At 37.9% G+C, this 26,832-nt stretch overlaps 1 protein-coding gene across 6 annotated transcripts in view; it reads right to left on the bottom strand.

Annotated features, from left to right (window-relative positions):
* Positions 1-26,832, bottom strand: part of KIF13A (kinesin family member 13A) — a 103,550-nt gene that overhangs the window by 5,456 nt on the left and 71,262 nt on the right. For 2 of the 6 annotated variants that reach the window (XM_015617490.3, XM_015617491.3), the window contains exons 17-38: positions 23,826-24,036; positions 19,127-19,289; positions 18,350-18,490; positions 16,568-16,717; positions 16,239-16,403; positions 15,505-15,678; positions 14,820-14,971; positions 14,574-14,706; positions 14,335-14,481; positions 13,339-13,377; positions 11,948-12,047; positions 11,730-11,856; positions 10,635-10,690; positions 9,399-9,523; positions 8,185-8,361; positions 7,720-7,812; positions 6,738-6,890; positions 6,246-6,323; positions 5,689-5,736; positions 5,105-5,216; positions 4,004-4,155; positions 3,365-3,448 (exon numbers count right to left, since the gene is read on the bottom strand). In XM_015617490.3, the coding sequence (XP_015472976.1) occupies positions 3,365-3,448; positions 4,004-4,155; positions 5,105-5,216; positions 5,689-5,736; positions 6,246-6,323; positions 6,738-6,890; positions 7,720-7,812; positions 8,185-8,361; positions 9,399-9,523; positions 10,635-10,690; positions 11,730-11,856; positions 11,948-12,047; positions 13,339-13,377; positions 14,335-14,481; positions 14,574-14,706; positions 14,820-14,971; positions 15,505-15,678; positions 16,239-16,403; positions 16,568-16,717; positions 18,350-18,490; positions 19,127-19,289; positions 23,826-24,036 (2,780 nt within the window). The remainder of the gene's footprint in view (positions 1-3,364; positions 3,449-4,003; positions 4,156-5,104; positions 5,217-5,688; positions 5,737-6,245; positions 6,324-6,737; positions 6,891-7,719; positions 7,813-8,184; positions 8,362-9,398; positions 9,524-10,634; positions 10,691-11,729; positions 11,857-11,947; positions 12,048-13,338; positions 13,378-14,334; positions 14,482-14,573; positions 14,707-14,819; positions 14,972-15,504; positions 15,679-16,238; positions 16,404-16,567; positions 16,718-18,349; positions 18,491-19,126; positions 19,290-23,825; positions 24,037-26,832) is intronic. The other 4 variants (XM_015617492.3, XM_015617493.3, XM_015617494.1 and 1 more) reach the window with 4 other exon arrangements.

Here is a 26,832-nt window from a genome sequence, read left to right as displayed (position 1 = left end):
CAGAATTTGGAAGAAGGTTTTAGTTTGCAATTATTTATTTCTCTGAAGAGGAACAGTAGTATTATGAAATGTCAGTAAGACTCTTGAGTATTATTTATACTATTGAAAATCTTGCTATTTACATGTTAAATCCACAGTTCCTAGAGAAGCAAAGGAAAAAAAATACCTGCTTTACTGAGACTAAGAATATCCTTCCAAGCACTAATATTGCAGGATACCAGTTGCTCATCTCTGAGGGATGTTTTCTCAGTCATTCTGCTTACCTCTTCCCTTCTGCCAACTTTACTTGTACAAAATTAAATTTTGTTCTGTGCAGAACCTTATAGTTTTGTTTGGTTTTTTTAAACATTAAAAACTAAGAGTTTATCAAATATACTTTTTAAAATTGAAGATTATATATGAACTCCAAACTAGTAAACATTTAATGAAGGAAGTGTTTCTAGTCGATACTGGCAAAATGTTCCCTTGAGACCAAAATGTATTTTTATAACAGAGTTCTTTGTATCTCCTTTGAAACTTGCAGAATTCCTCATTTAACTGAAAAAAATCCCACCTTGGTGGTGTTTCTGTTCAGAATCAGACTGGCTAAGAGGCTGTAACTGAGAAATAGCTCTACAGACACACAGACACTGGTGAGTGATTAGGAAAGGTCAAACAGGTAACCACAGTGTCAGTCATGTGCCATTTCAGGATTATTGTCAACCTAAGTAGAAAAGCTGAGGTACAGAGAACCAGTCTCCTTACTAGAACATGGGCTATGAAGAATGCTGAGAATAGGTGATGAGATGCCACCTTGTGACAGACAGAAGGTGCCCCTGGTAGGGACAAGACATATTTCCTTTCAGAGCTTCTCTTGAATTTCCTGATTGGGAAATTCCAGAAACAAAGCAATTTCAGAGTCCTTCAAACTTCTGTGGATGTGATATGATGGGGGAAAAACAAAAGAAGGTGCTTTGTACACCTTAGGCTATTGGTGTAAATAAAATCTTTGTAAAGTGTAAATAAAATATAATAAGATAAAATCTTTGGAAAACTGGTCAAGAAACTTCAGCAACTTCCCTGGGATGTAACAGAATGACTATAATGAAAAGCAGATTTAAGAACTGGTAACAGAAAGACCATGAGAGCAAGAACAAATCAGACAAGTCTATATGTCAAATTCTAGCAGTAAAGAAGCAAAATAAGCAAGAGCACAGAGCAGCTTCCCTACACCTGCTTCGTAATGAAGATACTGTGTCATTAAAAGCTAAAGTATCTGAGCTTTCAAATCCCTAAATTATGCCTCTCAAGTAACCTCAACAAGTTAGATCCCATTTTACTAATTTAAAAATCATTAATACTTATCTAGTCGTTGCACTACTGGTGCCTTAATTTTTATTGCCTGATAGAAGGGTTTCCTCTTAGCAAATCCTCCCTTAAACATTAAATACTGGCAGTATTTAAATACACTTATTATGAAAATATTTAATCTGACCTTAACATAAGTGACAGTATTCCTGTATTATCCAGAACATGCCCCTATAGCATGCTGTTTTGATATAGCTGCAATATAAAACATGTGTAAGTACTCTCTGAAATTTCAGGTTGAATGCTCTATTTCAGGCCAACTGAATAAAAATATTTTTTGTTATCTGCTTTTTTTTATTTTTACCCTTCCTTTGACAGGTATGTTTTGAATATTGGAATACTCCAGCCTAGTTAAAACATACGACTCACTGCAGCTCTTAAAAATGGGGTAGCTTGGGAAGCCTACATCCTACAAAGACATCTCTCCTAAAGCATCATTTGCTAAACACAACACCATAGGCTGGCTGGGCTATGCAAAGTAGCTGTGTCAACCTCCTCCCCACTAGAAGTGCTACTTCTTGCCTGTCTCTCCAGGATCCACTCACAGGTCTAAAAGGTCATCAGACTTAGAGGACTAGGTCCAAATGAAATATAACTCCACTGTAGTCAAGCCATCAACTGGGTGGATCAGTTCCCTTGATCTGACTTCCTATGCAACCAAACAAAAAGCTGTGTTGATACAAGGGAGAAGTCAGTATGAGTTAAGCAGATGAGAACTGAAAGAACAGCTCTTTCCATGGTCCTGTTGGCTATGGCAGGTTTACAGTGTTCAGTGAATTAGTTCCCTTCTAGCTGGCAAAGCCTGGTGGCAGGATATTGCCCTTTTTTAGCTCTGAAAGCTTCTGTGTATCTGTGGAAAGCAGCACAGCAAGTGCCTGGGTTAATTCAGGGCATGAATGGGGTGGGACTTTGTTTTCACTCAAGGGATTAAAACTGCCCTCAAGTTGCTATGGAAAGTTTTGTAACAATTTATTTTCCAAAGGATGTTTTCCAACCCTCTAGACGATTTTTTTTTGCCAAATACCTTCATGCTATTTGTATCAGTGCAAGTCAGCACGTTAGCTAACCTTATGGAAAATTAACATGATCAAGAATAAAACAGTTGCCACCCAAACCCAGCAGCCAAGCTTCAAATATATACACCATAATGCTCGGGATACTTTGGTCTAACAACATACAAAATAGCATTAGAAATCCAGAACAGGTTTTTAATGGCTTGGCTATATGGTAGGAATGAAAATAACTTCGAATAGGAAGAACCCATCACTACACCATTTTGTGGAAAAGTGTTCCACAGGACTTAAAGGAAATAATTTGAAGGTTCTGAATTTTATTTCTAAAGCTCTGATTAAAGCAAGTATTTGCAGCCATGTTCCACAGCCCCAAAACCAAAACCATCGTAGAGCAGATATGATGATACACCTTTTGTTGAAGCAGCAGTGAGAAAAGGATTTAGCAGGTGAAGATTAAAACCAAAGCCCTCCACCTCAATTTCCACCTGAATTATGATGAAGACAGGCTGCATGTTAATTAAGAGCGGCAATCTTATTTTAGTCTTATTACTTCCATGTCAGGCAATTAAAAGCTTTTTATAGTGTACCCACACCTAAATGCATGGTTACTTACACCAAATGGGATCATTCCATTTACTCTGGGGCATAGTCACAAAATCTAGGTAACATACAAGGTATATTAGAGTGATAACAGCATGGCTCACTTACTTGATCAGTTGTGCCCTGTAAACACTACAACTTCCCCTCTCCCCCCACCGTACTGGGCAAATGACATAGAAACATTAAAGCCCAAAACAAAATAAAAACAAAACACCAAACCCCAGTGGAGTTAGTTCCAATGACAGAATGCATTTGCAAGCCAGGCAAGCAACTGTTAACAACCATAACCTACAATCAGTCCCAAGTGGTTATTTCCACCTCACAACCTCTTTTTCCTGCTGCAGTAGCGTGAGTGCCTCAAGCCCACCACCAGGCCTCGAGACAGAAACTGGTACAAAACTTACAATCTTCTCCTCAGACATGCTGCTAGCACTGCTTCCTGCAGGCACAGCACAGCCAGCACAGTGCACCTGAGATGGAGGCATGCTCTGCAAAGGTTGAGACACACAACAGATCACACAAACCACAGCTCTGACCACGGTGCTAAGTGGGTGCCAAGTTAGAAAGGTGGGAAGACTGATGAAGGTGAAAAACCCATGCTGGGCATACAGACATCAAAATTCAAGTTAATGGGTAGGGAAAATCATGCACTCTTCCCAGAGTTTGAGGGTGAGGAACAAAGGCCAGAATTATAACCACCCCAAAATAGTTTCACAGAACTATGTTTGATCTGCGAAAAAAAAAAACCACACCAACATCTAACTGAATTTAAAAAAAAAAAAAAAAAAAAGGTAGGTTACTGCTACTTTAAAATAGAAGTACCCTGTAAAGGAGAATACATACCAAGAAGTAAAAAAAACCCAAAACCCACAAACCCTGTATTCAGGCAAAAAACGAAACACAAAATTCCACCAATATGAAGAGTGGCCTGAATAATTTTACCAGAGAATTACAAAATTCTGTTGCAACAGATGCAAATGATTTGCCAAGTACACAGAATCACTCCATCTGCTTTAAAAAAGCAGGTGGTTTTCAAAGATTACCTCTTGACTAAGTAGAGGTCGGCTTTCAAGTGGGGTCTTCCTTTTATGTTCCTCTTTCACTGGCATTAAGGGCTTGAAAAACTTTGGTGGCTGGGGAGAAAATGCTTTAAAAGGGCTGGCCATTAAAGCATGGGAATTCTCTGCTACAATACCTAGGTAAAAAAGCAAAAATAATGTATTTCAGTTCTTCATATCCTGACTGCAAGAGCATATTTCAAAACAACTGAAGGTTAAGCCATGCAATTGACAAGTTGCTGGCTCCAGAAAAATGTCAATATTTTAGTATTTAACCACTGGCCTGGGCATGAAATAATGCAGAGGTCAGTGAGAAGTTTTCTTAGAGTAGTCTAGAAACAGAAGGAAAGCAGAGAACATCAGGATCTGCCCCCTCCATTCTGAGGCTCCAACATTTCTCCTTTTCATCCTGGTCATAAAAACAACAGGAAGTATCCTTGAAACTGTAACTCAGAAGCTCTTTGCTTCCTGTTTCTCACCTGACCTCTTCCCACAACACTGCAAGTCTGCCCTGTAACGAAGCCAGCCATCCTGCACAGCCAGGATGATCAAAAAGGAAATTATAAGCAAGGAAGTGATGAATAAACCCTCAGTCCCGCTTTATTGCAGCAGTATTTCTACCTGCACTGCCAGGTCAATGTGACCTGAAGGAAACAAGGTATCTGTTACACACTGACAGGGAGGCACAACCAATATCCACATAGCATGTAAAGAACCTGTCTAAGGACAATTTCCACTTTAAACAAAAGCATCTTCAAATTCATAAAATAACAGCAGCTGCTTTTTGTTCTTTTGTGGTGTGTGGTTTTTTTGTCTTGGTTTGGGTGGGTTTTTTTCTTTTTTCCTGCAGTTTTGATTTGTATTTAGCACGTTCTGCCCCCCTCTTGGTTTTTTGGATACCCTCAATTTTAAACCCTTTCCTGGGTGTCTTATGCATTTCTCCCTTTCTCCCCTACTTCCAGATTATGGTTAGCTCCTTAAGTAGAAGCTGGATAACACATTTATTAGGAAAAAAGCACTGGGAATTTAATTTTTAGTTTAATGCAGTAAATAAGAATCCATTAGCACTGTCATATGAAATCTCACCACTGCCGTCTTTGCTCTTGCGAGGTGACTCCCTGGGTAAAGTACCATAGCATGATACATCTTGGTAACTGGAACAACAGTCAGATATATCTAGGTGACTTTCAGACCAACCCTAAAAAAACAAAAATAAATAAATCTGCATGATGATGCAGGCAAATGTGGAAAAAATAATAGGTAAACTCAGGTGTTTGTTTTTGTTTTTTTAAAGTCAAACAAACTCCATAAACCAAAGGTATGTCAATTACTGACTTCAGACAATTTTCCTGTCACAGAAATGGATTGTTTTAAAGCTAATAAGCTGGTCAGTCAAGTATTTAAAGTTTTATTCTTTCTGTTTCTTAAATATCAGTTTATAAAATTCTAATATGAAAAGCAGAGAAGGACAATAAGGTTTTATGCAAAATTGCATGTAATGGCTGCAATATCTTTGAAGATATATTATGTAAATCAACTTCTTTAAATACTATTAAAGGAAAATACTATTTCTATTTTCTTTTTTTTCCCCCCAATTTTCAAACACATCTTGCTTCTGGTGGGGCTGGGAAATCTGGGAATGTGAGCTGTTTGTTGCTACATTTCCATACCTTGTCATCTTCATCGCAGGCAGAAAGATCCAGTCGACTACAGGACACCTACAGAACACCAACAGACAGAATGACAAAATGCCTACCTTTTATTTGTGACATGTAATACTTTGCAGAAACACTATGATCATTTAGTCCTAATAAATATTTTGCCCTCTTTTTTCAGACCAGATTATGCATAAAGACATCTTTGTTTCTGTTGTATGAGTGCATGAGAGAACATAAAATGGAAACTACCCCTTATGGTATGAAAAAAGTTAAAGGGACAAAGGTAAAAGTAATCTGAATCAGGGCAGTTATCATCCTGAACTACTTCCTAAATAGATATCCTTGTGAAAGGAGAAGAGTTTCAACCAACCCTCCCTCTTCCTTGTTAACTCTGTAATCTCCTAGGACAGACAATTTTGGGGAGGGGTTTCACTTGGTGACCACTTTCCCTCAGGCTGGTTAGTCCGAGCACAGAGTGGTCATTACCACATCTTGTTGTGCAAGCATTACACCAGCACACACAGAGAGCAGCCCCTGCCCCATCAGTGCTAACCACGAAGGGTCCTTACGTTGTGCACGTTCGGAGTGCTGATGCTCCTGCGGATGTTCCTGGCTTTGGTGGAGAGAGCCTCTTTGACAGTGACTGCCTGTGTAAAGAGAACAAAACACTGGCAGCAACGCCATGGTCTCCTCAGGAGAACTGAGCAAGTGGGATAGGGACATTTTTTCAGTGTAGCTAACAACAGCAATCAGGGCTTGCATTCACAAATCTTAATTTGCACACATAGCCACCAAAACTTCTGTCTGAAATTCATTCTTTGGCCTTTGCTTGTTCAGGTTCTGAGTACTACATCACTGCCAGCTTTAGTTACTACATCCACCACCTCTGGAAATCTGTATTTCGCAGAAGTAACTTCATCTTACATTTATCTGTCCTATGATCTCTAAAAAAAAAATCCAACCGAAACAAAAAAAGCAGCACACATTTTTAAAAAATCAATCATCTCTTCTTGAATTCTCATAATCCAGTGCAAAGGGTGCAAGAAATGCCTTTTCCTTGCCTGTCTTAGTCGTTCAAGGCTCAGAATGTTCTCCACTTGCAGCACACCACGTGTGTATTTCTCAATGTAAGTTTCGCCATCAGATGTGCCCTCATTCTCACTCCTTGCTGCCATCAGTGCTAGGGTCTCACGATCCTCAATTTCTTCTGTAGCCTAAAGTAGAAGTTACACCATTCAAGGTTTCAAAAAGGAAAGACAATTGTTTCAGTTCACTTTTTTAGACCAGTTCAATCCAAGAATCAGTTTGAATTGGACATCTTAATCAACAAACTTAATTACAGTCAATGACCCAGGGCTGTTCCATAGAGATGCAAATGATGCTGAAGAAATCAAGCTTAGGAGAAGTTTTGAACAGTTGCTATAGTAAAAGCACCTCCAGAAATAATGCAAATATAACCTGAAATTGCGTATGTTAAGGCTCAACTAATGACAACTTCCTAGGCAAGGAAATTTAATTTCCTTCCCAAATCTTAAAATATGCTGTGATTTCACTAGAGTTTAAAATTTCAGTAGTACTGCATCAGAGTGACAATCACATGATGACAAGACTATTTATGTTTTCATTTGTCCAGTTTGTTTGCCTTTAAAATAAATCCTGCGGTACATTTACAACTTGTATAAGCTTTTTCTATAAGAAGTAATTTATATTCCTGTGAACTCAGCTTCCCAGCTATTCTCTTTTCAAAGACCTGAACATTCCTCTGAATACCCTCTATATTTTCCCTGTAGACACTAATGGCCATTCAAACAGAACTCTACCACAAAAACTCAGTTAAACACAGTAGAAGAGAAAATAAAATCCCCACAGTTTTCAACTGTTTAAAGATAAACATGATGTCACACAGAACTTCAGTATATTCACTTTGGCAAACTGCCTCATATCAGCAAAGCAGACATTTACTTTCTAATCAGTATCACCCACTGCAGTAGGTCAAGTCTGTTGGTTTCTGTGAATTTGCCAGAGAAATATGCTATAGTTTACCTTTGGTATATTGGATACTATTTCATAAGTCACTCCACAGGCATAATATATATTTTTCAAGGATATTCTCCTTTTCAGGCTCTGGGTAAAACTCTAGAAAGAAATTTTCAGTTACTGTTTTGATAATTGTTATTTATGACATCCTAAGAAATAAAAATGTGCCATGCAAAATCTGGTTACAAAGGCAATCAGAATCATAATTTATTAAATTACTTTTTTAGCATTTATGATATTTTATGTCCTATTTACAACACTGTGCTCAGTATACAAGGCTACTAAGTTCAATCATTTGAAGAATGGACAGTTCAAAGAAATATACCAGTACACAGCTTCACTGCAACCTATAAAAACCTAGTTTTCATTTCTCTCTCATAAGACTTCCAGAATTAAGCAAGCAGTTAACACATTCGTTAAATTAAGAATATGGAACAAAACAAGGAATAAAAGAATATATCAATTTATTACCTGCTTGTTATAAATGTTGGCTGCAATCCTTTTGCGTAATACCAGTTCCATTGCAGCAGGGTGACTGAGCTGCACAGTAGTCTTCACAATTAAGTAAATTCTCTCATTTTGAGGAGTTACCCTATTCAGGTGCACTGAATCATGGACAGAAGAGTCCCAGGCAGCAGTGGCTGAAATCTATGCAGACAAATTAAGTAGAGAAAGGAAAGGGAAATCAAACATTTTATTACTCTAACAACAGGTATAATATTCAAAGATTTAACATGAAGTAAAACAATTACTTAATTTAAGAAAAATCAGCATCATTGAACTAAGTGGAGTCAAACCTCCTTTCCATAGTAAGGAATTTATCCGAAGAAGCAAAAAAGAGGTGTTAAGATACTGGGGAAAACAGTCATCACCACAATCCCTGTACTGTACAAACCCTGCCCCAAAAGGAAGTCTTCACATGGCTGGAGACAGAAAGGAAAGCAGAAGCAAGACTGGATGGAGGAATACAAGTCCTACTGCTACTGTATTAAAACTATTACTTTTAATGTAAAATCTTTGGATTAGGCTGTAACAGCCCCCACATAAAAACCCTGCATCCATTCTGCAGAATGGGGTTTTTTCCTTTCCTCTGCCTTCTCCCCAACTTTGCTGTCTCATTTGTTCTGGAAATGATCTCAAGCAATAATCTAAGTAGGCAGAGAACATATAAGGAGTCAGTTAAGAAATATCTAAATGGATCCAGAACCATTAATTTCCAACAATTCCCAAACCACGTATTTAAAAAACAATAATTTTGTGCCACAAATTAAAAAAGTTTATTTAAGTAATAAATTAAAAATTTTTTTAAGTATTAAACTTTGCATAGTGTGCACAATAAACCAAGTTATTTTTTCTAAAGAATTAAGAATTTGCAAGAGAAATTATGGAGGGGTGAGGAAAGCAGGAAAAGGGATTTTGAGTCAGGCAGTTGAACTGTTCTTTTGCGAAGAGCTAAGACTTGTCATCTCTGAATTAAGGCAGGAGAGCTAACAAGTCGTAGCCTCTTAAATTCTATATAAATAGGCCAGAAAATCAAGGCAGCCCTAGATACAGATGGTATTTCTAAGACAAAAAGGTAATAATAATAATAACAACGATTAAGTACACAGAAGTAGGAAATAAAACATAAGAAGAAAGCATTAACAAGCTTCAGCTGTCTAGAAGGAGGCTTGCTAACAATTTACCTCATCATCACTGTGTTTTATGATCGGCAGATAAAAGAATGGGCTCCCATGCTCCTTTGGTAGTATTGAGTTAACTCCTGATGCATGGGGACCTATAAGTTGTTCATTGGCACTGAGGTCATCAGCTAATGAAACAAATGTGCAAAGAATGAAATAGTTTTATACCAAGAGATATGAATATATAGAGGCAAAGTTGTAATACAAAGCTGTAATAGAGGTCTACACATATTTCATAATATATTTAATCCTGCTTAATCTCATTACTATGCAGCATTTTGAAGATGATTTCAGCATACAAAAGAAATCGAAAATAGCAGTTCTAGCTACATTAGGCTTTTAGCTAAACAAACAAACGGCGTATAATGCCACAATCAACCTGTTTAAATATCCTATTTGATCTATTGTCCACTAATATCTACTGACAGTAGAAAAACAAATAAAAACATTCCTTGTGAGCATAGATGAAGGAAGAGGGTATTTCATTTTCCAAAAGCATCTGCTAAAGCAGTTATTGATGCATTGCCTACATAAATATGTGTAGTAGCCCTCTTCAGTGCTGGATGTGATACGGCCTGTGGATCCTCCTCTGCTTTATGTCCAGGTTTGTAATTAGACTTGTTTCCTAAACAGTCCTTAAATGTGGAGCTTCCTCTAGTCTCTTGTTACTTACTTACAAGACTATACATCAATATTCTTCTCATATTGCATATGGCAGTTGCTATGAGGACCAGAGTTTTAAACATCCTGATATATATATTAGAACTAAATACCTTCAAAGGTAGAACACTTAGATTCTCTTAAAAAAGCTCATTCATTAAATGAGCTCTTTAAGACTCAACAGATCAGTGGAAGGAGCTCTGAAAGCATTGGGAGATTCTCCATTAATGCTTTAATAACATGTGCATTTGTACATCAAAACACTTAAAGGATTTCCTCGGCTGCTGTTTAATTCAAAATAAGCTTACTTTCTTACACTATTTTCTGTTGTACAGCATATCACTGTACTCCTGTGTTCCCTGACTTTTATCTTTATGCTAAAATAATTGTTCTTAATTATGCCAACATATGCAACCAGAAGAAAAAGCACTTTACAAGCTGTATCAGACAGCGTCATTGCCAGGACTTGTTTGATTTCTTACACCTTTCAGGTTCATTCTTCCATGTAACAATTTATTCACCCAAATTAATCCCCCATTTCTCCCTCCACATGTTTCTTAATCTGCTTTTACAACATACCATTCAGATCAAGGAAGAGGACAGGTATATGTGTTTCCATTCCTGCAGGTGGAATCCTGAAACAAAACAAACTGCTAGTAACAAAGAAGGCAAACTCAGACCTAAGCTAATGTGGGCAAACAGATCTCCATGCAATATTCATTAACTGTAACCAATGGCTAAAGCTGTCAACATTTTGATGGCTACTCTGAACGCCTGTGTGGCACAGACAGCATTTTGTTCACTTACACACAGAGCTAAATCTAGAGCTTTGCCAAAACTCAATTCACACCACACAGCATGTGGCAGTTGCTGTGAGGACCAGAGTTTTAAACATCCTGTTCTATTCCTTATGAAGTTAACTGGTTGTAGTCATCTCATATATAAAGATCAGCAACCCTCCAACTAGATATGTAACTACTGGCACTCTTTATATCCATAAACGTGCTTTTAGCTACATGTCAACAGCACACCTCAGATGGATAAGGGGAAAAATTGCAATAAAAGAGTATTGCTATATTATTGCACAAATACTATTGGAGACATTAGTGTACACTTGATTAGAGTAGTGTTTCTTGTCCATACTTTCCCAAACCTAATATGTGTTGTTTTCCCCATTTTTGCATGTCAGCTTCAAAGATCTTAGTTAAAACACAAATTTAAATGAAACTAAAGAGAAATATATTACAAATTCAGATGAAACAGAGAACACATCCTTTGAAATCTTTGAAAGAGTTTATCCTCTCTCCACCCTTTATCGATGACATTATCATGTGTTCTACCATTCATCTTTCAATTGTTCCCTTTCTGAAAGGAATCAAATGACTGGATCATTTTCTCAATTATATAAAGTTGCAAAGCACTATATTATATTCAAAGGTGATTTTCAAACCTTGAAAGCCATTTCAAAGCTATGTTATGTATTATCTTAGTTAAGCAAATCTTTCTTACATTCAGAGCAGCACCTGACCTCCTAAAACTTTCTGTCAGCTGAATGCAGTTTATAGTATCACAGGAGAACACAGGAAGCTCCAAAACAGCCTTAGATTTGTACCTTGCAGCATGCACAGTTTATGTACAAAAAGATGGCAACTCCAGTGGCTTTTCTGAACATACCAATTTGCGGGGGCACCAGGAATTCCACTGCCTGGTGCTGGAACAAACACTGCATTCCTCTCTTCTGTCAGCCCTACCCACTGTTCCACCAGCCGGGCTTCTCGTTCTATATCATCCTCAGATTTTTCTACAGTGGAAGAGATTAGGATTACAAATGAGACACACTTTTTGTGGTATAGGGCATAAAGTACTTAGGATAGAAACTTGGAACTGCAAACCTTGTTTGTTGCTGATCTTTTGGATCTGCTCATCTAAGTACTCTCTGCGTTTTATTAATGCATCAGACCACCTTTCTCGTACACAGTTCAAATCTTCTTCCTAATATGGAAACAGAGAAAAAAGTCACTGGACTACGTGGGTAAGAATAAAGAGCAGTGAATTTTGTGGTAATTTAATCAGAATTTATATTAAATGGCTTGCATGATGCAGAAAACTTTTTTCCCCTGAATGACATGCATACTGATTAAGCACCTCATCACCCATGAAGGGAAGTTTATTTGCTTTCAAGTCTCAGACTTCAACAGGAGAAAAGAAAATGTGACTGTCTCTGCTGCTGAACAGATTACACACCATGGGTTAATTACTCACAGAAGTGGCAATCAAATTTTTGATAGAGTATGGAAGAGGAAAACCCAGTATCATCAGTTGATCATAAGTTCTCCTGAAGATTAGACAGGTCAGTACACCCTCAAACCTGCACAGAATTCCATTGCTAGCAGCTGCTATCCGCGCAATTAAAAGATTTCTCATGCAAACAAAACCCATCATGCAATCATGCTTCGTGGTATCACAGAAAATCTGGTTGGTTCTTCTCTGTGATATGTCAGAAAGCGCATAAACAGCCCATAGGAAGTTAGTACCTTAAATTATATTTTTGAGATTGCTAGGAAACTTAACATATCATCTTAAGGGATGTCAGCATTCTCACCTAACTGGTTTTACTTCTGTAGGACTGCCTATTAGAAAAAAGTCTTCTATGTAGAAATCTGAAATTTATTTTACTTTGGGGGGGATTTCCTCTTCTGCTCTTTGCCACCTTTTGAAATGAGTCTTGTGGTACACTGTCTAAATTGTGACTTATCTCACAGAAAATCAGGGTCAAGGTTGGGTTTTGTGCAGATAAAAGAAAATTGCTTCACTGAAGCTTCTGTATCTACCCCCCATTGACATCCTCCACTCTCTCTCACTCAAGGATTTCAGAAAACTGCACAACATAAAAGGTTATGATATTTTCTTTAGAAAACAAACAAAATATCCTATGCTGCATAATTTGCCTGGAAAAGATGCCTGCAGCTGCTGGTTCTTTTCCCTGTGATATTCATTGGAAACTGTTTTCATTGTAAATTGAAGTTTCAAAGCTTTTATTCCCATAGCAATTCATGTAGCCAGTTAGGAGAGCTGACTGCAGAGTACTAGAGAAGAGAGGACACTGTAAGAGTATAAAGTCATAAGGTAAATTGAAATAGCAGTGGTTTATAGCCCAGGTAGCCTCTAAAATGCACAGCATGTGTGTATTTCAAAGCCGCTTTTGCTTGTTCATTTGAGAGCTGCTGGCCATTAGCATTAGCTGTGCCCCATGCCGCAGGATTGACAGCAACAGCAGCAATACCTGGTAACTATCCATATCACCACCATCATCCTCCTCCTTCTGGTACGAGAAAATACATTTTGTAAAACACAAAAACCCACACATTTCACTCAACAGAAATACACAGAAATAACCCAAAACATGAATACCAACATTTCTGCCACAAACATGTAAATGTTAAAATCACAATATTCAAATAACTAGTCATATTAATTAGTAGGAAGATTTCTTTTCATTAGACTGTAGCAGGTCAGCCATGATTTGAGGATTAGTGAATATGTTTATTTTAAAAAAAAAATAAATTAAAAACCTCACAGAATCCAGTGCCAGAAAAATGACTAAGCAAGCAGATCACTAATCTCAAGTTCTAGTTTCATCTGTATCCAAGGTTAGAATTATTTGTGGAACTGAATGCAAACCTTCTGACAAAAGGCATCTTGCTTCCCTGGATGGCCCATTCCACTTGTTCTTTGCCATCACTGTCAAAATCATGCTTCATTTCCAATACAAATTTGTCAGTGTCAGCTGAAATAATTTATGCTTCTTAAGGACTTCTTTGGCTATGTGGAATAGCCCTCTCACATTCAGTGATGACTGGTTTTGATTCTTTGATAAGAACTACCTGGTGTTTTTCGAAAAGCTCAACAGTATTTCACTACATTTTCTCTATTAAATTTCTTTTTTTTTTTGCTTCTCCCCTCCTCAACTTTCACCATCCCTGGAAGGGAGGGGAACTAACAGTACTAGGAATCTAGTATTAATTAACTCTACACACAAAGATAGAAACAATTTCCATATTCCTTCTGTTCTATCACACCCAGTACTTTATCAGTCATACTTTCAGGTATAAGCAATAAAATACACAGGTTTAGCACCACAGGCTCACGTGACATGTATTAACCTCAAGCACATGTAAAACTGTAAATTGTACCAGTGTGCTAAGGTCCCTTTTGGAATTATGTTGGGCTGGGTCTAGAACAGCAGAACCACACCAAACTGAAAAATTAGCTGACTTACCTGGTAGCTGTCCAAGCCCCTTTGCAGCTTGGTTGATCTGGCAGTCACCCCACCTACAGAAACTGAAAGAATTGCTTCTACCATGAGAGGCAACGTTCCTGAATGCTGCACAGGTTTCACTGTCACCTGAACTCTGCGAGAATGACCCTAAGCAGGAAATTGAGAGGGAGAGAGAAGCTAAGAATAAAATTAAAAAATCAATTTAAGCATGAATAAGATGTCAAGGAGAAAATACATACCTGCCTAAGCTGGAAAATTCCCCCTGTGTTTACATCTTTTGCCTGATGGAGTTCAACTGCAGTGTATTCACCCATCTCATTCAATTCTTGTATGGAAATCCACATTTCTATTCTTCGAGTTACTTCATTCCATCTAAAAAGACATCCCCATAAAAACTCACGGTTGCCTCAAAGTATTTTATGCACCACAGGTATTAAATACTTTTAGAAAGTTGATGGAAGGATTAATTGGTAATTTATTTGTACCTGTCTCTCAGTGTCCTAGTTTTTGCATGAAGAGAATCAACCTCCCAAACAGAGCTGCCATTGCCAGTACATCTATGACCCCACACCTCAATAGCAAGAGCTCCTTCTGAAATGAACTCCAAAAACTCCTCTGTGACGTTGACCACATAGTCCTGGCAGTAAGAAAAACAAATCACATTCAACCTTATTAAAAAATTGTATCTCCTCAATTTGCTTGTAAGGACACACCAAACAACCAACTTCCTGCCTGGTAAAACAATACAGTTTGCATCAGAAAGCTCAACTCTGAACAGGAAAGTTGTAAAATCTCATCATCTCAGCAATTCATGCTCCTGCATACCACATACTTTGAAAATTTCCATAAAAATGATGTCACAGCTCCAGAGATCTCTTTTAGGCTACTAAGCTTACCAAACAAGGAGATAATCAGCTGTCATTATATAAATGTTAGCTTTCTCTACATATTAAATATAACATCTGAATTTAAAAGATCTTTTCCTTTTGCTACATTTTGAAGAAGTGACGAAGTGAAACATTATGGCATTCTTAAGCATAGTTAAAAGTCATTAGTTATATGACTTGACTCCCTCCTTATTCCCCCAGCAAAACAAGGCTCAGACTCTAAACAGTTTCTCTCAGACATATGATCTTACTGGGAACACTATTTCATAATAAAAATACTTACCTTACAGTGAGAGAAGGTCACTGTAAAATGAGCATCTTTGCTCTGAGGTGAAGGCACATCTGGATCTACCACTGGTGCTGCTACTGTTGACTCACATTGATCCCAAAATGTGTATTGACAAAAGACAAAGTTGGAGAGATTAGGTGGCAGTCCAGTTGCTTCTTTTATTTTTACCTGAGGAGACAAAACAAACATTGTCATGAATACGACTGTTTCTTCTTCAACTGAAAACTGAAGACCAACAGCTAGAAGAAATTTTAAAGGACAATAAGTATGTCCCCAATCAGGAAATCTGATTTTGCATATACAGAAACATAGGTGTAAGGACTTCACCCATGTACATGTTTTGTTTGAGGAAGCTGATAAACTCAAGTGGAGAATGAAATGCTTTACCACAGAAGAAATTAAATCCATACACCACCCATAGATACTACATTAGAAGATCAGACTACAGGAGACAGATGTAGAGAAAAACTGTTACTCCTTCTGTGTCTGTAAAGGATTGTCCTTGTAACACCAGTATTTATGGTGCAGATGTACATCTACTAGAAACTAACACCAATTAAATCAGCCACTGGCAACCAGTGACAGGCCTACCCTGAGCTGGAACAAGAGAAGTCCTTTCAGAGACTTATCAGCAAGCGATAGTCTACACAGCTTAGTACTTTCCATCAGACTGACTACTTAGTTACAGAGGCCTGAAACCGTAAACTTCACCAGGTGTTCTCACTCACCCTGCAGGAGAGCTTTTTCGCTCTGTGAATAATTTCCCCGTTGTTATCCATGACTTCCAGACTCCCACTCTCACTGGAGTTCTCAGACGAGTCATCTCCTTCTATCACACGTTCTGGGACAGCCCCAGTGACACGCATGACTTCAATATGCAGCCGCCCTGCAACCTGAAGGCAATTACACAGAGGACATACATGGCCACTTGAAAAACACTTATTCACTGGGGAACAGGACAGCAGGCACCATTTGCTTGCTAAACTCCTGGTGCACAGGCATCCTCCGAGCTCAATGAGCCCTGCAGGAGCACCCAGCGTGCTCAGCCCAGTCCTACCTCGCCCTGCTGGCTGATGATGGGCACGGCATACTGCAGCTTCACGTCGTAGAAAAGGCACTCCAGAAACACATTGGCGACGCCGATCAAGTTGTGGTTCTCCTGTGCTTCATAGAAAGGATCTCCCCTCTTGCCAATCAGTTTCCTTATCTGTTTTAGAGATAATGAAAGAGATGTCACAAAACCACCAGCGTGGGAACAGGAGATAAAATAACCTCATAGTATTAAAAGATTGTGGCACAAAAATGACTTCACTACCCATTTTTGTTCCTTCCTGTTACACAGGCAGAAAGAGACCAGAATCATTTTACAAATTTGACATGAAATCTTTGAGATGAGACATTATACAATCCTTTCTTTACTAAGGGATATAATAATATCATGACCTGCATATTTTAGCAATGTCAAGGCAAAGCAGACTTCACCATGAGCAATCACAGTAGCCATTGATTTCAAGATGTTTCACCTTTTCTGCTCTGTTTATAATTCTTAAATGAGAGGTCAAACCATCCTCAGGTTGTGCTGGTCTGGCTGCTGGCTACCACTACAAGGGCAAACGGAAGGTGCAGGATGACTCCTATTTAAACCAACAAGTGTTCTTATGACTCCCATAGAGCTGAGATCACACCTGCAGCATTCCCCATACAGCCACAAAGAATTCATGCAGATTCCTAGCACAATATGCACTTCTCAGTGAATCTGTTAGTTCCTCCCCTTCTTCTCTTTTGTCTTCAACACATGCATTTGACCTACATGTTTCTATGTAGCACATAGAACACATGCATTATGGACGACATAGGTCATGAAAAGAATGATCCTGGCTCAGGCAGACATAATGTATTCAAATATGTGCTATCAGTTCTTACTAAAGTCAGCAGCAAAATCATCGTTGTCTTCAATGGGAACAGATGAAGTGCTTGACCTCCCCTGTGTTATGATTTTAGAGATTCCCATTGTCCCGTCCAAAGCATGTAACAAAGGCACAAGAGTTGTTCAAACATACTTAAGAATGATTCTTGATACAAGTAATTTAGGTGCTTCCTAACAGCCACAAGACAGTAAGATATTTCTTATGCACTTCTACCTGGATACTTAGATGATGTCTTCTGGAATACCAAATATCACATCTCTTTCCAGTAAACAAGCAAGTTTTTGACAAATCTCAGGCTTATCTGCCAAGGCTAACGTGCTACTTAAATTCTTACAAAACACCACTTGGTTTTGATGGAAATACTGATGTAGACTAATTCCTTCAATTTATTTCTTCACTGCTTTAAGGCTGAGGAATATACAAATGAAATTAAAGAATATTTCACAGTTTAAAATCAAGTTTTATCCCACTAGTATGTTCCACACCTTGAGTGTATCTAAGGAGAATTCTTGTTAGCTTTGACACTGACTGCAATTTAATAATTTTATTTCTAATGCAGCTTGCTGCTTCCATTCAGAGCAGGTGGTCATCTTCATGCCAGGTAAACATATGCTTTTAGTGGCACTGTGAGTCACTACCTCAGCACAATTATATCTGATCTCAGCACACTTACCATCTGAGAACACAAGTGAGATAAGACATACCTGTGTTTTATTATGTATGGGCATTTTGAATATTTAATATTAGTCATACTGTTTTGTTCTGCATTTTTGTTTGCTTTTGTTCTTAAAAATAAAACATAGTACCCTAATCTTTCATATACAAATTCATTGCACTTGCTCTCTATAACATATTAAAAGGGGTTTAAAGAAAACAAACTCAGTGATCCATTTCAAAAATACATAGATTACCTCAGGAATTTTCTCCTTCCATTCTTGATAGAGGTCTCTCATGTCAATCAATTTGTTCTCTAGTTTCTCAATAGTCCACACTTGAGTACCTTTTCCTTTTCTTCTCACTTGAATTGCAGGCTCGCTTACTATTGCACCCCTCTAAATCAGAAGAAAAAACAATCAGTGTAGGAAAGGTGCATGTAAGTAGTTTAACTCTTCACTCAAATTGCATTCTTAGAAAGGAATAAAATACAGAACATGCAGCTTCTCTCTGCATGCCAGTCATGCTGCTTCTGTCCTCAGACAGGGCATGGCCTATACACATCTCTGAGGATCCAGATCTCTTTATTCTTCTCAAACAATGACCATTCCCACAGGAACATTAACACAATTCAATCAAAGCCCTTAAGACAAGCATATTATCCTAATTGCTATTACATTTACAGCAGCACTGTAAAACCCTTCAAGACACAATACTGTAGGAAACTGTAACAAAACCCATTAATTTCTGCAGATATAACTAAATGCAGGTTCTGCAGCAACAGAACACAAATGTCTGTTCATCATCTGCATGCACATATGGTGATCAAACACTTGAAAACAGCAAGAGCCATACTTAATGCTCTGTTGCCATTTTTACTTACTTTCAGCATATTAATCAGGTAATACTTCTATTTTGCCTATGCACAATCTAACAAAAGTAACACTTTATTGGCTAAAGCTGGATGAATGTTATATATGTCTACAAGGTTTAGCCACAAAGCTACATTTTCCAGCATTCTTTGTTATCATTACCTTTTTGTTGGCACTGAGGTTTTCAGCAGGGATCTGAAGTGTTACTTGATAATCTGTTAGCTTACTCATTTCTTCTGCTAAGAAGTTTGCTTCTCTCACCAGAGTATTTGCCTTTACTATTTGCTCTCGTAGTTTAGCCAAGCTCTGTCGAAACAATTCATCCCTGTGGTGCAGTAGGTAACATGAAAAATACACAGAAACCTATTTCTATTATTGGAAAGCTGCAAATAGAGGTGCTAACAAAGACTTTTCTGAAACAAGTTTAAGAGGAAATGCTGAGTAGCACTGTGTCAGTGAACACAAAACACTCCGACAATTTTATTGAGGGAAAGCAGTGATCACATATTAAACAAACAAATTACTGTTGAGGCATGTCTAGTACAGTGATGCCCAAATAAAAGGTCACAGTAATATGGGAGCTGGTACAGTGATAATTTGTTTAAAGCCCTGAGGACATTTTGAATTTTCAAGAAATGAAATAATTGCAGCTGTCTTTGTCTTTAATCTGGAGTCTTGTTCCATAGAATCTACCAGTCCCAACATGTGAGACTTCATCTTGATAAAACCTGCTCTTCCTCAGACCATAATGTTAGAACCTGCATTCACTGCAGCCCACAGCTTTGTATCACTCCAAGGGCTTTGCAGTGACCACAGACCTCTCCCCACTTACTCAAGTATACACATTAAAAAATATTAAAAAAAAAAAATCTTAAACCCTATTTACCCAAGGTGTCTTTTAAGTAACAGATGAATGAGCACAGATTAAAGCCTGTGCACTCAGTTTCTGGACAAATTCCAGAGAGGTTTCTCAGGCCTGTCTGAGCAAATCTACTCTAATGCAACACCTGGCAAACCTGCTATGACACATACTACACATACACCTGTGTACTAAGATATGCCCTCACCCAGGATTCTCATCTTTAAATTACCTTTTAAAATGATCATGATTATCCCTCTGAGCAAGTTCATTCTGCCTTTCTTTGTAATCTCAACAGCACTTACTGAGTCTTATAAAGGTGATGAGACACAAGATCAAACCTTGGATATTTCAGTCACCAGCTCTCCCCTGTATTATGTTTTTAGCCCTTCTATGCAAAGTCCTACTGAAATACGGTACATGTTGAGCACATACACTTCTCATTTCTACAGAACACCTTAAATTATACACAGCTGTAGGAGGAACAAGGGCTTTCCTATGAATACAGGCAAAGTCTGCCTGCTGCTAACATGCCTCTCAGTCACCAACAGAATTCTATTGGAGTGGTTAATTTTTCCAAAAAATTCCAAGGAATGGCTAATTCAAACTGCACTCTGACAGCCCCCAGGTTTACCACAACCAAAGTGGTAAACAACCAGCAGTGTTAGCAAGCAGTCCTGAATTTTAGTGCCTTCAACATGACAAAACATGCAGCTTTGTCTCTCTCCCCTACCAAGCCTAGGTTTGCAACAATGGTGGGTTTTATTTGGTCTTAAATAGCTGCTACCCTCAGTGGATTTTTAGTATCCTCCTCCATGTCTCCTCCCAGCATTAGATGGAAAATTCCTTTCCCTCTGCCTTTTGTTTCTGTTATCCAGGCTATCAAAATTAAATAAATAATTCCAGCCCATGCAAGTGGCACATTCCACAGACAGCTATAATTCTGGATTCACACAGCAAACTAAGGTAGTCAAAAATTAATCACAAGAAATTATTTGATACTGAGAAGGCACTACTACACCTACAGCCACTGTAAAACAACTGCCTAACCTGGGAAACTGAAGGCAGCTTTTATCTGTATGTAAGTGCTGTAAGAGCCATTGGATCTAGCTACAGCCAGTCACTTCCCTGATCTGGGACACCAGCATCTGGAAAGCTTTTTGGGAGTCTCCCATACCAATCTAAGCTAGATTCTTGAGAAAGGAATGGTTTAAGACTAAGGCAAACTTACAAGTAACTCAACCAATTATTATGGGCAGTTCTTAAAACAGTTGTGTTTTTCTGGATTAAAAAAAAAAAAAAAGTTCCTGCAACTTTTAAGGATGCCAGTCTGCTGCAAAGGAAAAATCAACCTAGATTTAATTACAGTGTTCCACTTTGGAACTAGAGCTGTGCCACTCAAAAAAACCCCACCAAAACCAAGCTGTGCCAGAACCCTTCCAGAAAGAAAAATAAATAAATAAAAGCAAGCTTCAGATAGGATTTCTTAGTTCTTACTACATTAAACATAGATAAGCTCCACTAGGGTATTAACTGGAGCAAATACTCATTGAACATGAAATCCTGAAACAAAGCCAGACAAGGAGAAACAAGTGACACTCACTTGTGGTCATTGCAAGTCTCTGGGATTCCCAATGCCAGATAGAGAATATGCTGGACTAAACCCCTGGTCCAGTACACCACCACCCCAACAAATAAAATTTGTTCAAAGTTACACTGGGTTAATTCTATGCCAACAGGATTTAACTCCAGGCCAGGTATCATCTGTCCTTCCACAGTCAGCAGAAAGTGGGAATAACCTCTGTGCAATGTGTTCCAGCTGATCTGACAGATACAACAGCCACATGCCCACATTTGATACCTATCAAATTAATTTTGCTGGCTGATCCAGAGCTCAGCTTCATTTGCCACAGCAACAGATAGACAAGCTAAAACTACACCGGTCAAATCCCCTGCAATACAAACTCTTGGAACTTTTGCACGTTTTACACATCCAGTCTTCCCATTCTCCCCAGGATTTCTTGCCCTCTGGCCAGTTGGCTGGTAAACATCCTCTCAGCAACATGTTGCCATGCTTTTACAGCAGAAACCACTCAAAGGTTTTTTTTTCTGGTTTCTTATTTAAGACAATTCATTTCCCCCTCCTTTTTTCAGCAGCCAAAACCTCTTCTAGAACAAAAATAAAAATAAAAACTATACCTAGGAGGATCTTCTGGAGGACAGGGAACTGATAAGCTCTTCCAAAAAACTGATTATTCAATGGCAGTGCCATCAAAACATTATCAGACTCCTCACGGATCGCTCCAAAGAGAATCCATTCTCCTCTTTTTTACAATGCAGCAAAGTACAGGCTTCATGTAGCTCAACAGTTACATGGAGTAATGCATTCACCCATGAAACTCAGAAGCAAAACTTCTTTTTCAAAGCACAGTTCCTTCTCAGAAACATTTAAAAACTACTAAGAAGTGAAAGCTGACAGAACACTTAGCCTTGATATCACTCCAGATTCTCTTTGTGATTACATGGTTATGGTGGTTAATTTTAAGCTAATCAATTACCATTATCTATTCTCAGCTCTCCAAGACAGGCAAGCATTTTGCTACTTCCTTTTCCCTTCTGCTGCATCTTTTTAGTGGTACTGCCTCCCCTGCCAGTAAGCCCAGTTCTCTTCTCTGCTACAGCAGTACAAGAGATACTGAAGTTATCAATGATTTCTTGATGGCCTTGCTGTGCTCAAAGCAGCACTGAATAGAAAGGCCTCCAGCTAACACATTTCTCACTCTGTGCACATTTCTGCACTCCATATGCAGCTTTAAAAGAGTCTGCAAATCCCAACCATGACTCTGTGACATTTTACATTCAGTTCCCAATGATTCTGTTTTTAGCTTTTACAAGGGCAAACAATTATTTTAATTAATGTTGAATCATAGAACTACTTCTCCCTACACTTGCCATGAAAAACATTCTAGTCATCGCTGGTCAACAGTTAGCTATTTGTTTAGCATTTTTCCCAGGCTAAACTGGGCAGAAATTACAAAATAAAATCTTGCACAAAAACTAAACCAAGATCTGTTCTGTTCTATTTCTAACACTCTCAATTGAAAGCTGCAAAACAATCTTGACTATCTTGGTTTACAGCCGTCTTATAAATGGATTTTGTTTCTTAAAGATGAAAAATAAAGCAAAAATAATTACACGAAAAAGCACTCAAACTCACTACATATAGAAAAAAAACCCACTGAGTGAATAAAGAAGCTCATGTTTTAAAAGAAACAGATTAAATAAATTTACAAGAAACCTGTTAGAATATCTAGGCATTCTTCCTGCTGAATTAGCCTCATGACAGAATACTCACTGGTATTCAGAAAACTTAAATCATCTTGTTTGCTGCCCCTTGAACTTCCCTCCATGGAGCTGGCATCCTTCTCTCCTCAATGACACCAAGAACAAGCTTCTTCCATTGTCAAAATGCAAACATTCTGCTCACATCTTCCTAGACTGCATTTTAACTGTCCCCACAAACCTCATGATGGTCTTTCACCAGGGCTGCATTCAGGTGCTTGCTATTTCTTTACAAAGATGCTGATTCACCTCATGGCAAGCCTTTAACTTCCTAAGCAGCTCAACCAGAGCATTTACCTATCTGCGCTATTCTTTCCTTCCTTTCATGAACTAAAACAGTAATTTCTAAATCAAACATTTCATAAGCAGTTTTCAAGTTTAAAATAAAACAAGAAAAACACAAAAAAACCTGCAGAAAACTGACCTATAATACTGCTCAAAAAAAGCTAAATTTTTATCTTTTGTGGGTTAAATCTTGCACTCATGAAACGTCAGAACTCAGCCCTAAAAAAATGCTAATACTTTGGTGGAAGTGAAGATCTTGTTCTGCACATCAGCTCCACAAAAAGCGTTTACTGATTTTGGATGCAACGTTCAAGCCCCATCTTTCACTCTCTGTAGTTCTTACTAATTTGTCTGTTTTAACTCCAGTATTCTCACCTCTCCTCTGTCCAGAGATTCACTTTTTGCTGTGCAGCCTGAGCAGTGTAGGAGAGCCTGTCGCTGCCGTGCTGGTGCTGCCTTTCTGGGGAGAGCTGCTGCCGCAGCAGCTCCAACTCGCGCTCATACATCACCCGCTGCTCCTCCAGAGCACTCCGCTTCTCCTCCAAGTACTGCTTCTCCAAGATCTGGACCACATTTTGTACTGGGTCTAAAAAGAAGGGAAGGGGAAAAAAAGAGAAAAAAAAACCCCAGAAAATGTGAGAAAATGTCATTTCAGCATTACAGGATGCTCATTATTTAGTTGGCAACAGCAATCAATGTACTACAGAGTCTGTAAACACAAACTGCACCCCAAAACAAAAGCCAAATTATTAAATATTGCATTAAACAGATAAATCCAAACTAAAGTTAAAAAATCAAATGGCATGCAAAAGGCTACAACAATAGTTAAGACCCTTGTCTATTGCATATTAAAGTGCTGTGTAGTTATAATATATTCCAGAATCTCAGTAGGAAAAAAAAATGGATGGAAAAGGAAACAAATTTGTAAGAAAACAAAGCAAAACACAAGGGAAGATGATGTTAACCAGAAAAGGAAACGACTTAAGGAAGTAAAAAGCAATGTACTTTCTCTATTTTGGCAGAGAATGAAACATGTTGGAGAGCTGTAGATGAAAACTGAGACAAAAAAATGGTCTGACTGGTCAGTCACACTGCACTAATGTGCTGCACAGCACTGAGGCAGACAAAATATGTCCCAAAGGGCCTTCTGCATTTAGTTTTACCAACCACATTTCACCTCGGTATCAACACAGAACAAATATCTGTTTGGATATTCTATCCTAGAAAAACTGCTTGTGTCAATCAGCTAGGGATAAATCTGAAGTGCATTCAAATTAATGAAACATTACTCTCTCTGTTCCCAGGATTAGGTCCAATGCCAGCCTGTGCCTCTGAAAGAGCCATTTAATAGAGTAAGCTGTATGTACTACCAATATATATACCCAGCTCATCAGCACACATCTCTGAAAGCTCAAATACAGCAAAAAAAAGTGGTTTGCAAGAGGACCAACCTAGACAGCTGAGTGACAGCACATCACCTAACAGACTGCTGATTATGTACACCACAAGAGAAAGGGAGAGGGATTCCAAAGCTGGAGTGGTGGACTGTTAGGGGAAGCAATACTGAAGCTCTAGGACATGCCAGTATTTGAAAATGCAAAAAAATTCAGCTGTAAAATAACTGTTTGTGATACCTCTTCCATTTCATTATTAAACAAAAAAAGTTTCTGCGACTTTTAAGGATGCCAGAATGTTGCAAAGGAGGGAGAAAAATAAACCTAGATTTAATTACACTGTCCCATTTTGTCACACATCTGTGTGATTTAGTTATAAACCATCTTCCCCTTGCTTTTTGCAAAGACTTCTGCAAGTTGCTTCTGTGGCCCTGGCCTTATTTATGGAAGAAACCACTGGCTTCACACAAAGGCATAATAAATACCACAACAATGGCAATTATAAAGGACAAAGTTAAAAATCAGTCGCTATAAATAGAAACCAAATAGCAAACTAGTGATGCATAAAAGTGTCTTAAAATAACTAGAAATACTGCTTTTTAGTACATTACATTCTCAGAAAGAAGTTAGCTATTATTAGCTTTTAAACAGTGCAACAAAAACCCCTAACTGAACCAAGTTCTAAAATTCTGAACTACAATATTATTAATGTTCACAATTAATAATCATTATTAATTAATTAATAATATTAATTATCACCATCATTATCTTCCAGATAATACCAGAACTACTTTAAAATACATGGGCTTTGCTGCATCATTCCCCAAACCAATTTTAGTTTTATATAAGAATGTCTGAGAAAATCAGGTATTACACAGATGACAGAATGGAAGAAATTAAAATCCCTCCATTGTGTTTGCAAATACAGGAAATTAATCTAAGGCTGACTCATTAAGATGAGACTTTCCTAAATGCTCAAAAAACAGCTATGAGTTCAGGAAGCAGATTCCTTTAATAAAAGTGATCTTTTCAGACACCTAGTTTTACAGGATCACTACAACCATAGGATCAAATTACACCATGATAAGTATTTGGAGCAAGATGCAAGAACCTAGTATAAAACTTTCCAATTGCAACATAATACTGTACTGCTTGGGGATAAAAGAAAAAAATGCTTGTCTTGTAATGCAAAAGGTAAATTTACAGTTTTAGAAAACTTTTTAATTTAGCTTTTGACAGAGTTTACTAAGAAAACCTCAACTCTGTCACAGGAAAAAATAAAATATGGTGTGAGCTATAAACTATCTAGGTAGAATTTGAAGAAATAAACAGGGCTTTTTTACAATTGAAAAGAACTACAACAGTGTTTAAATTAAATTCAAACACCATGTTCTACAATTTTGTATTTCTCATGCAAAGTCAAATAAATTATGGAAGAGTCTACCCAATGCCTGCCAAATACACAGCAAATTCCATACAGCGTTAAAAGTTCCAAGCCCCAATCCTTTACGTATTTATGTGACAAGAGTTCAATGACTCTGAAAAAAAAAAAAAATCATATGCAGTTAATCCCCTGAAAAATCACAGACTACTAACACTGAACAATAAAGATGTATTTTCTTCTTAGGATGAGCAGCATTTACTACCTTGCTACAATGTCATTTAATTCACGTCTGTAATCTGTTAATCCCGTCACACTAATGCTGAATAAATTCCCTAAGATTTCTTGCAAGTATATTTGCATAGGCAAGCAAGAAGAGGGTTATGACACAGGCTGCTTTGCTAAATTTTATGAAAATTGTCTCCCTGAGCTGTAACAGTTTTGTTTGCTAAAATGAGAAGCTGCCTAACCTAATCACACTGTTTACTTAACCACTGCACAGTATACAAGAATAAAGTAAACTTCTTTGATGCATTCTGTGTTTGACCAGCATCACAAATTATCAGTACAAAGCTGATCTGACAGAATCCCACAAAGAAAGTTAACA

Source organism: Parus major, chromosome 2 (genome assembly GCF_001522545.3).
Source record: "Parus major isolate Abel chromosome 2, Parus_major1.1, whole genome shotgun sequence".
Lineage (NCBI taxonomy): Eukaryota > Metazoa > Chordata > Aves > Passeriformes > Paridae > Parus > Parus major.
Note: the sequence above shows the minus strand (reverse complement) of the source record. Positions and strands in the feature narration are given on the sequence as shown.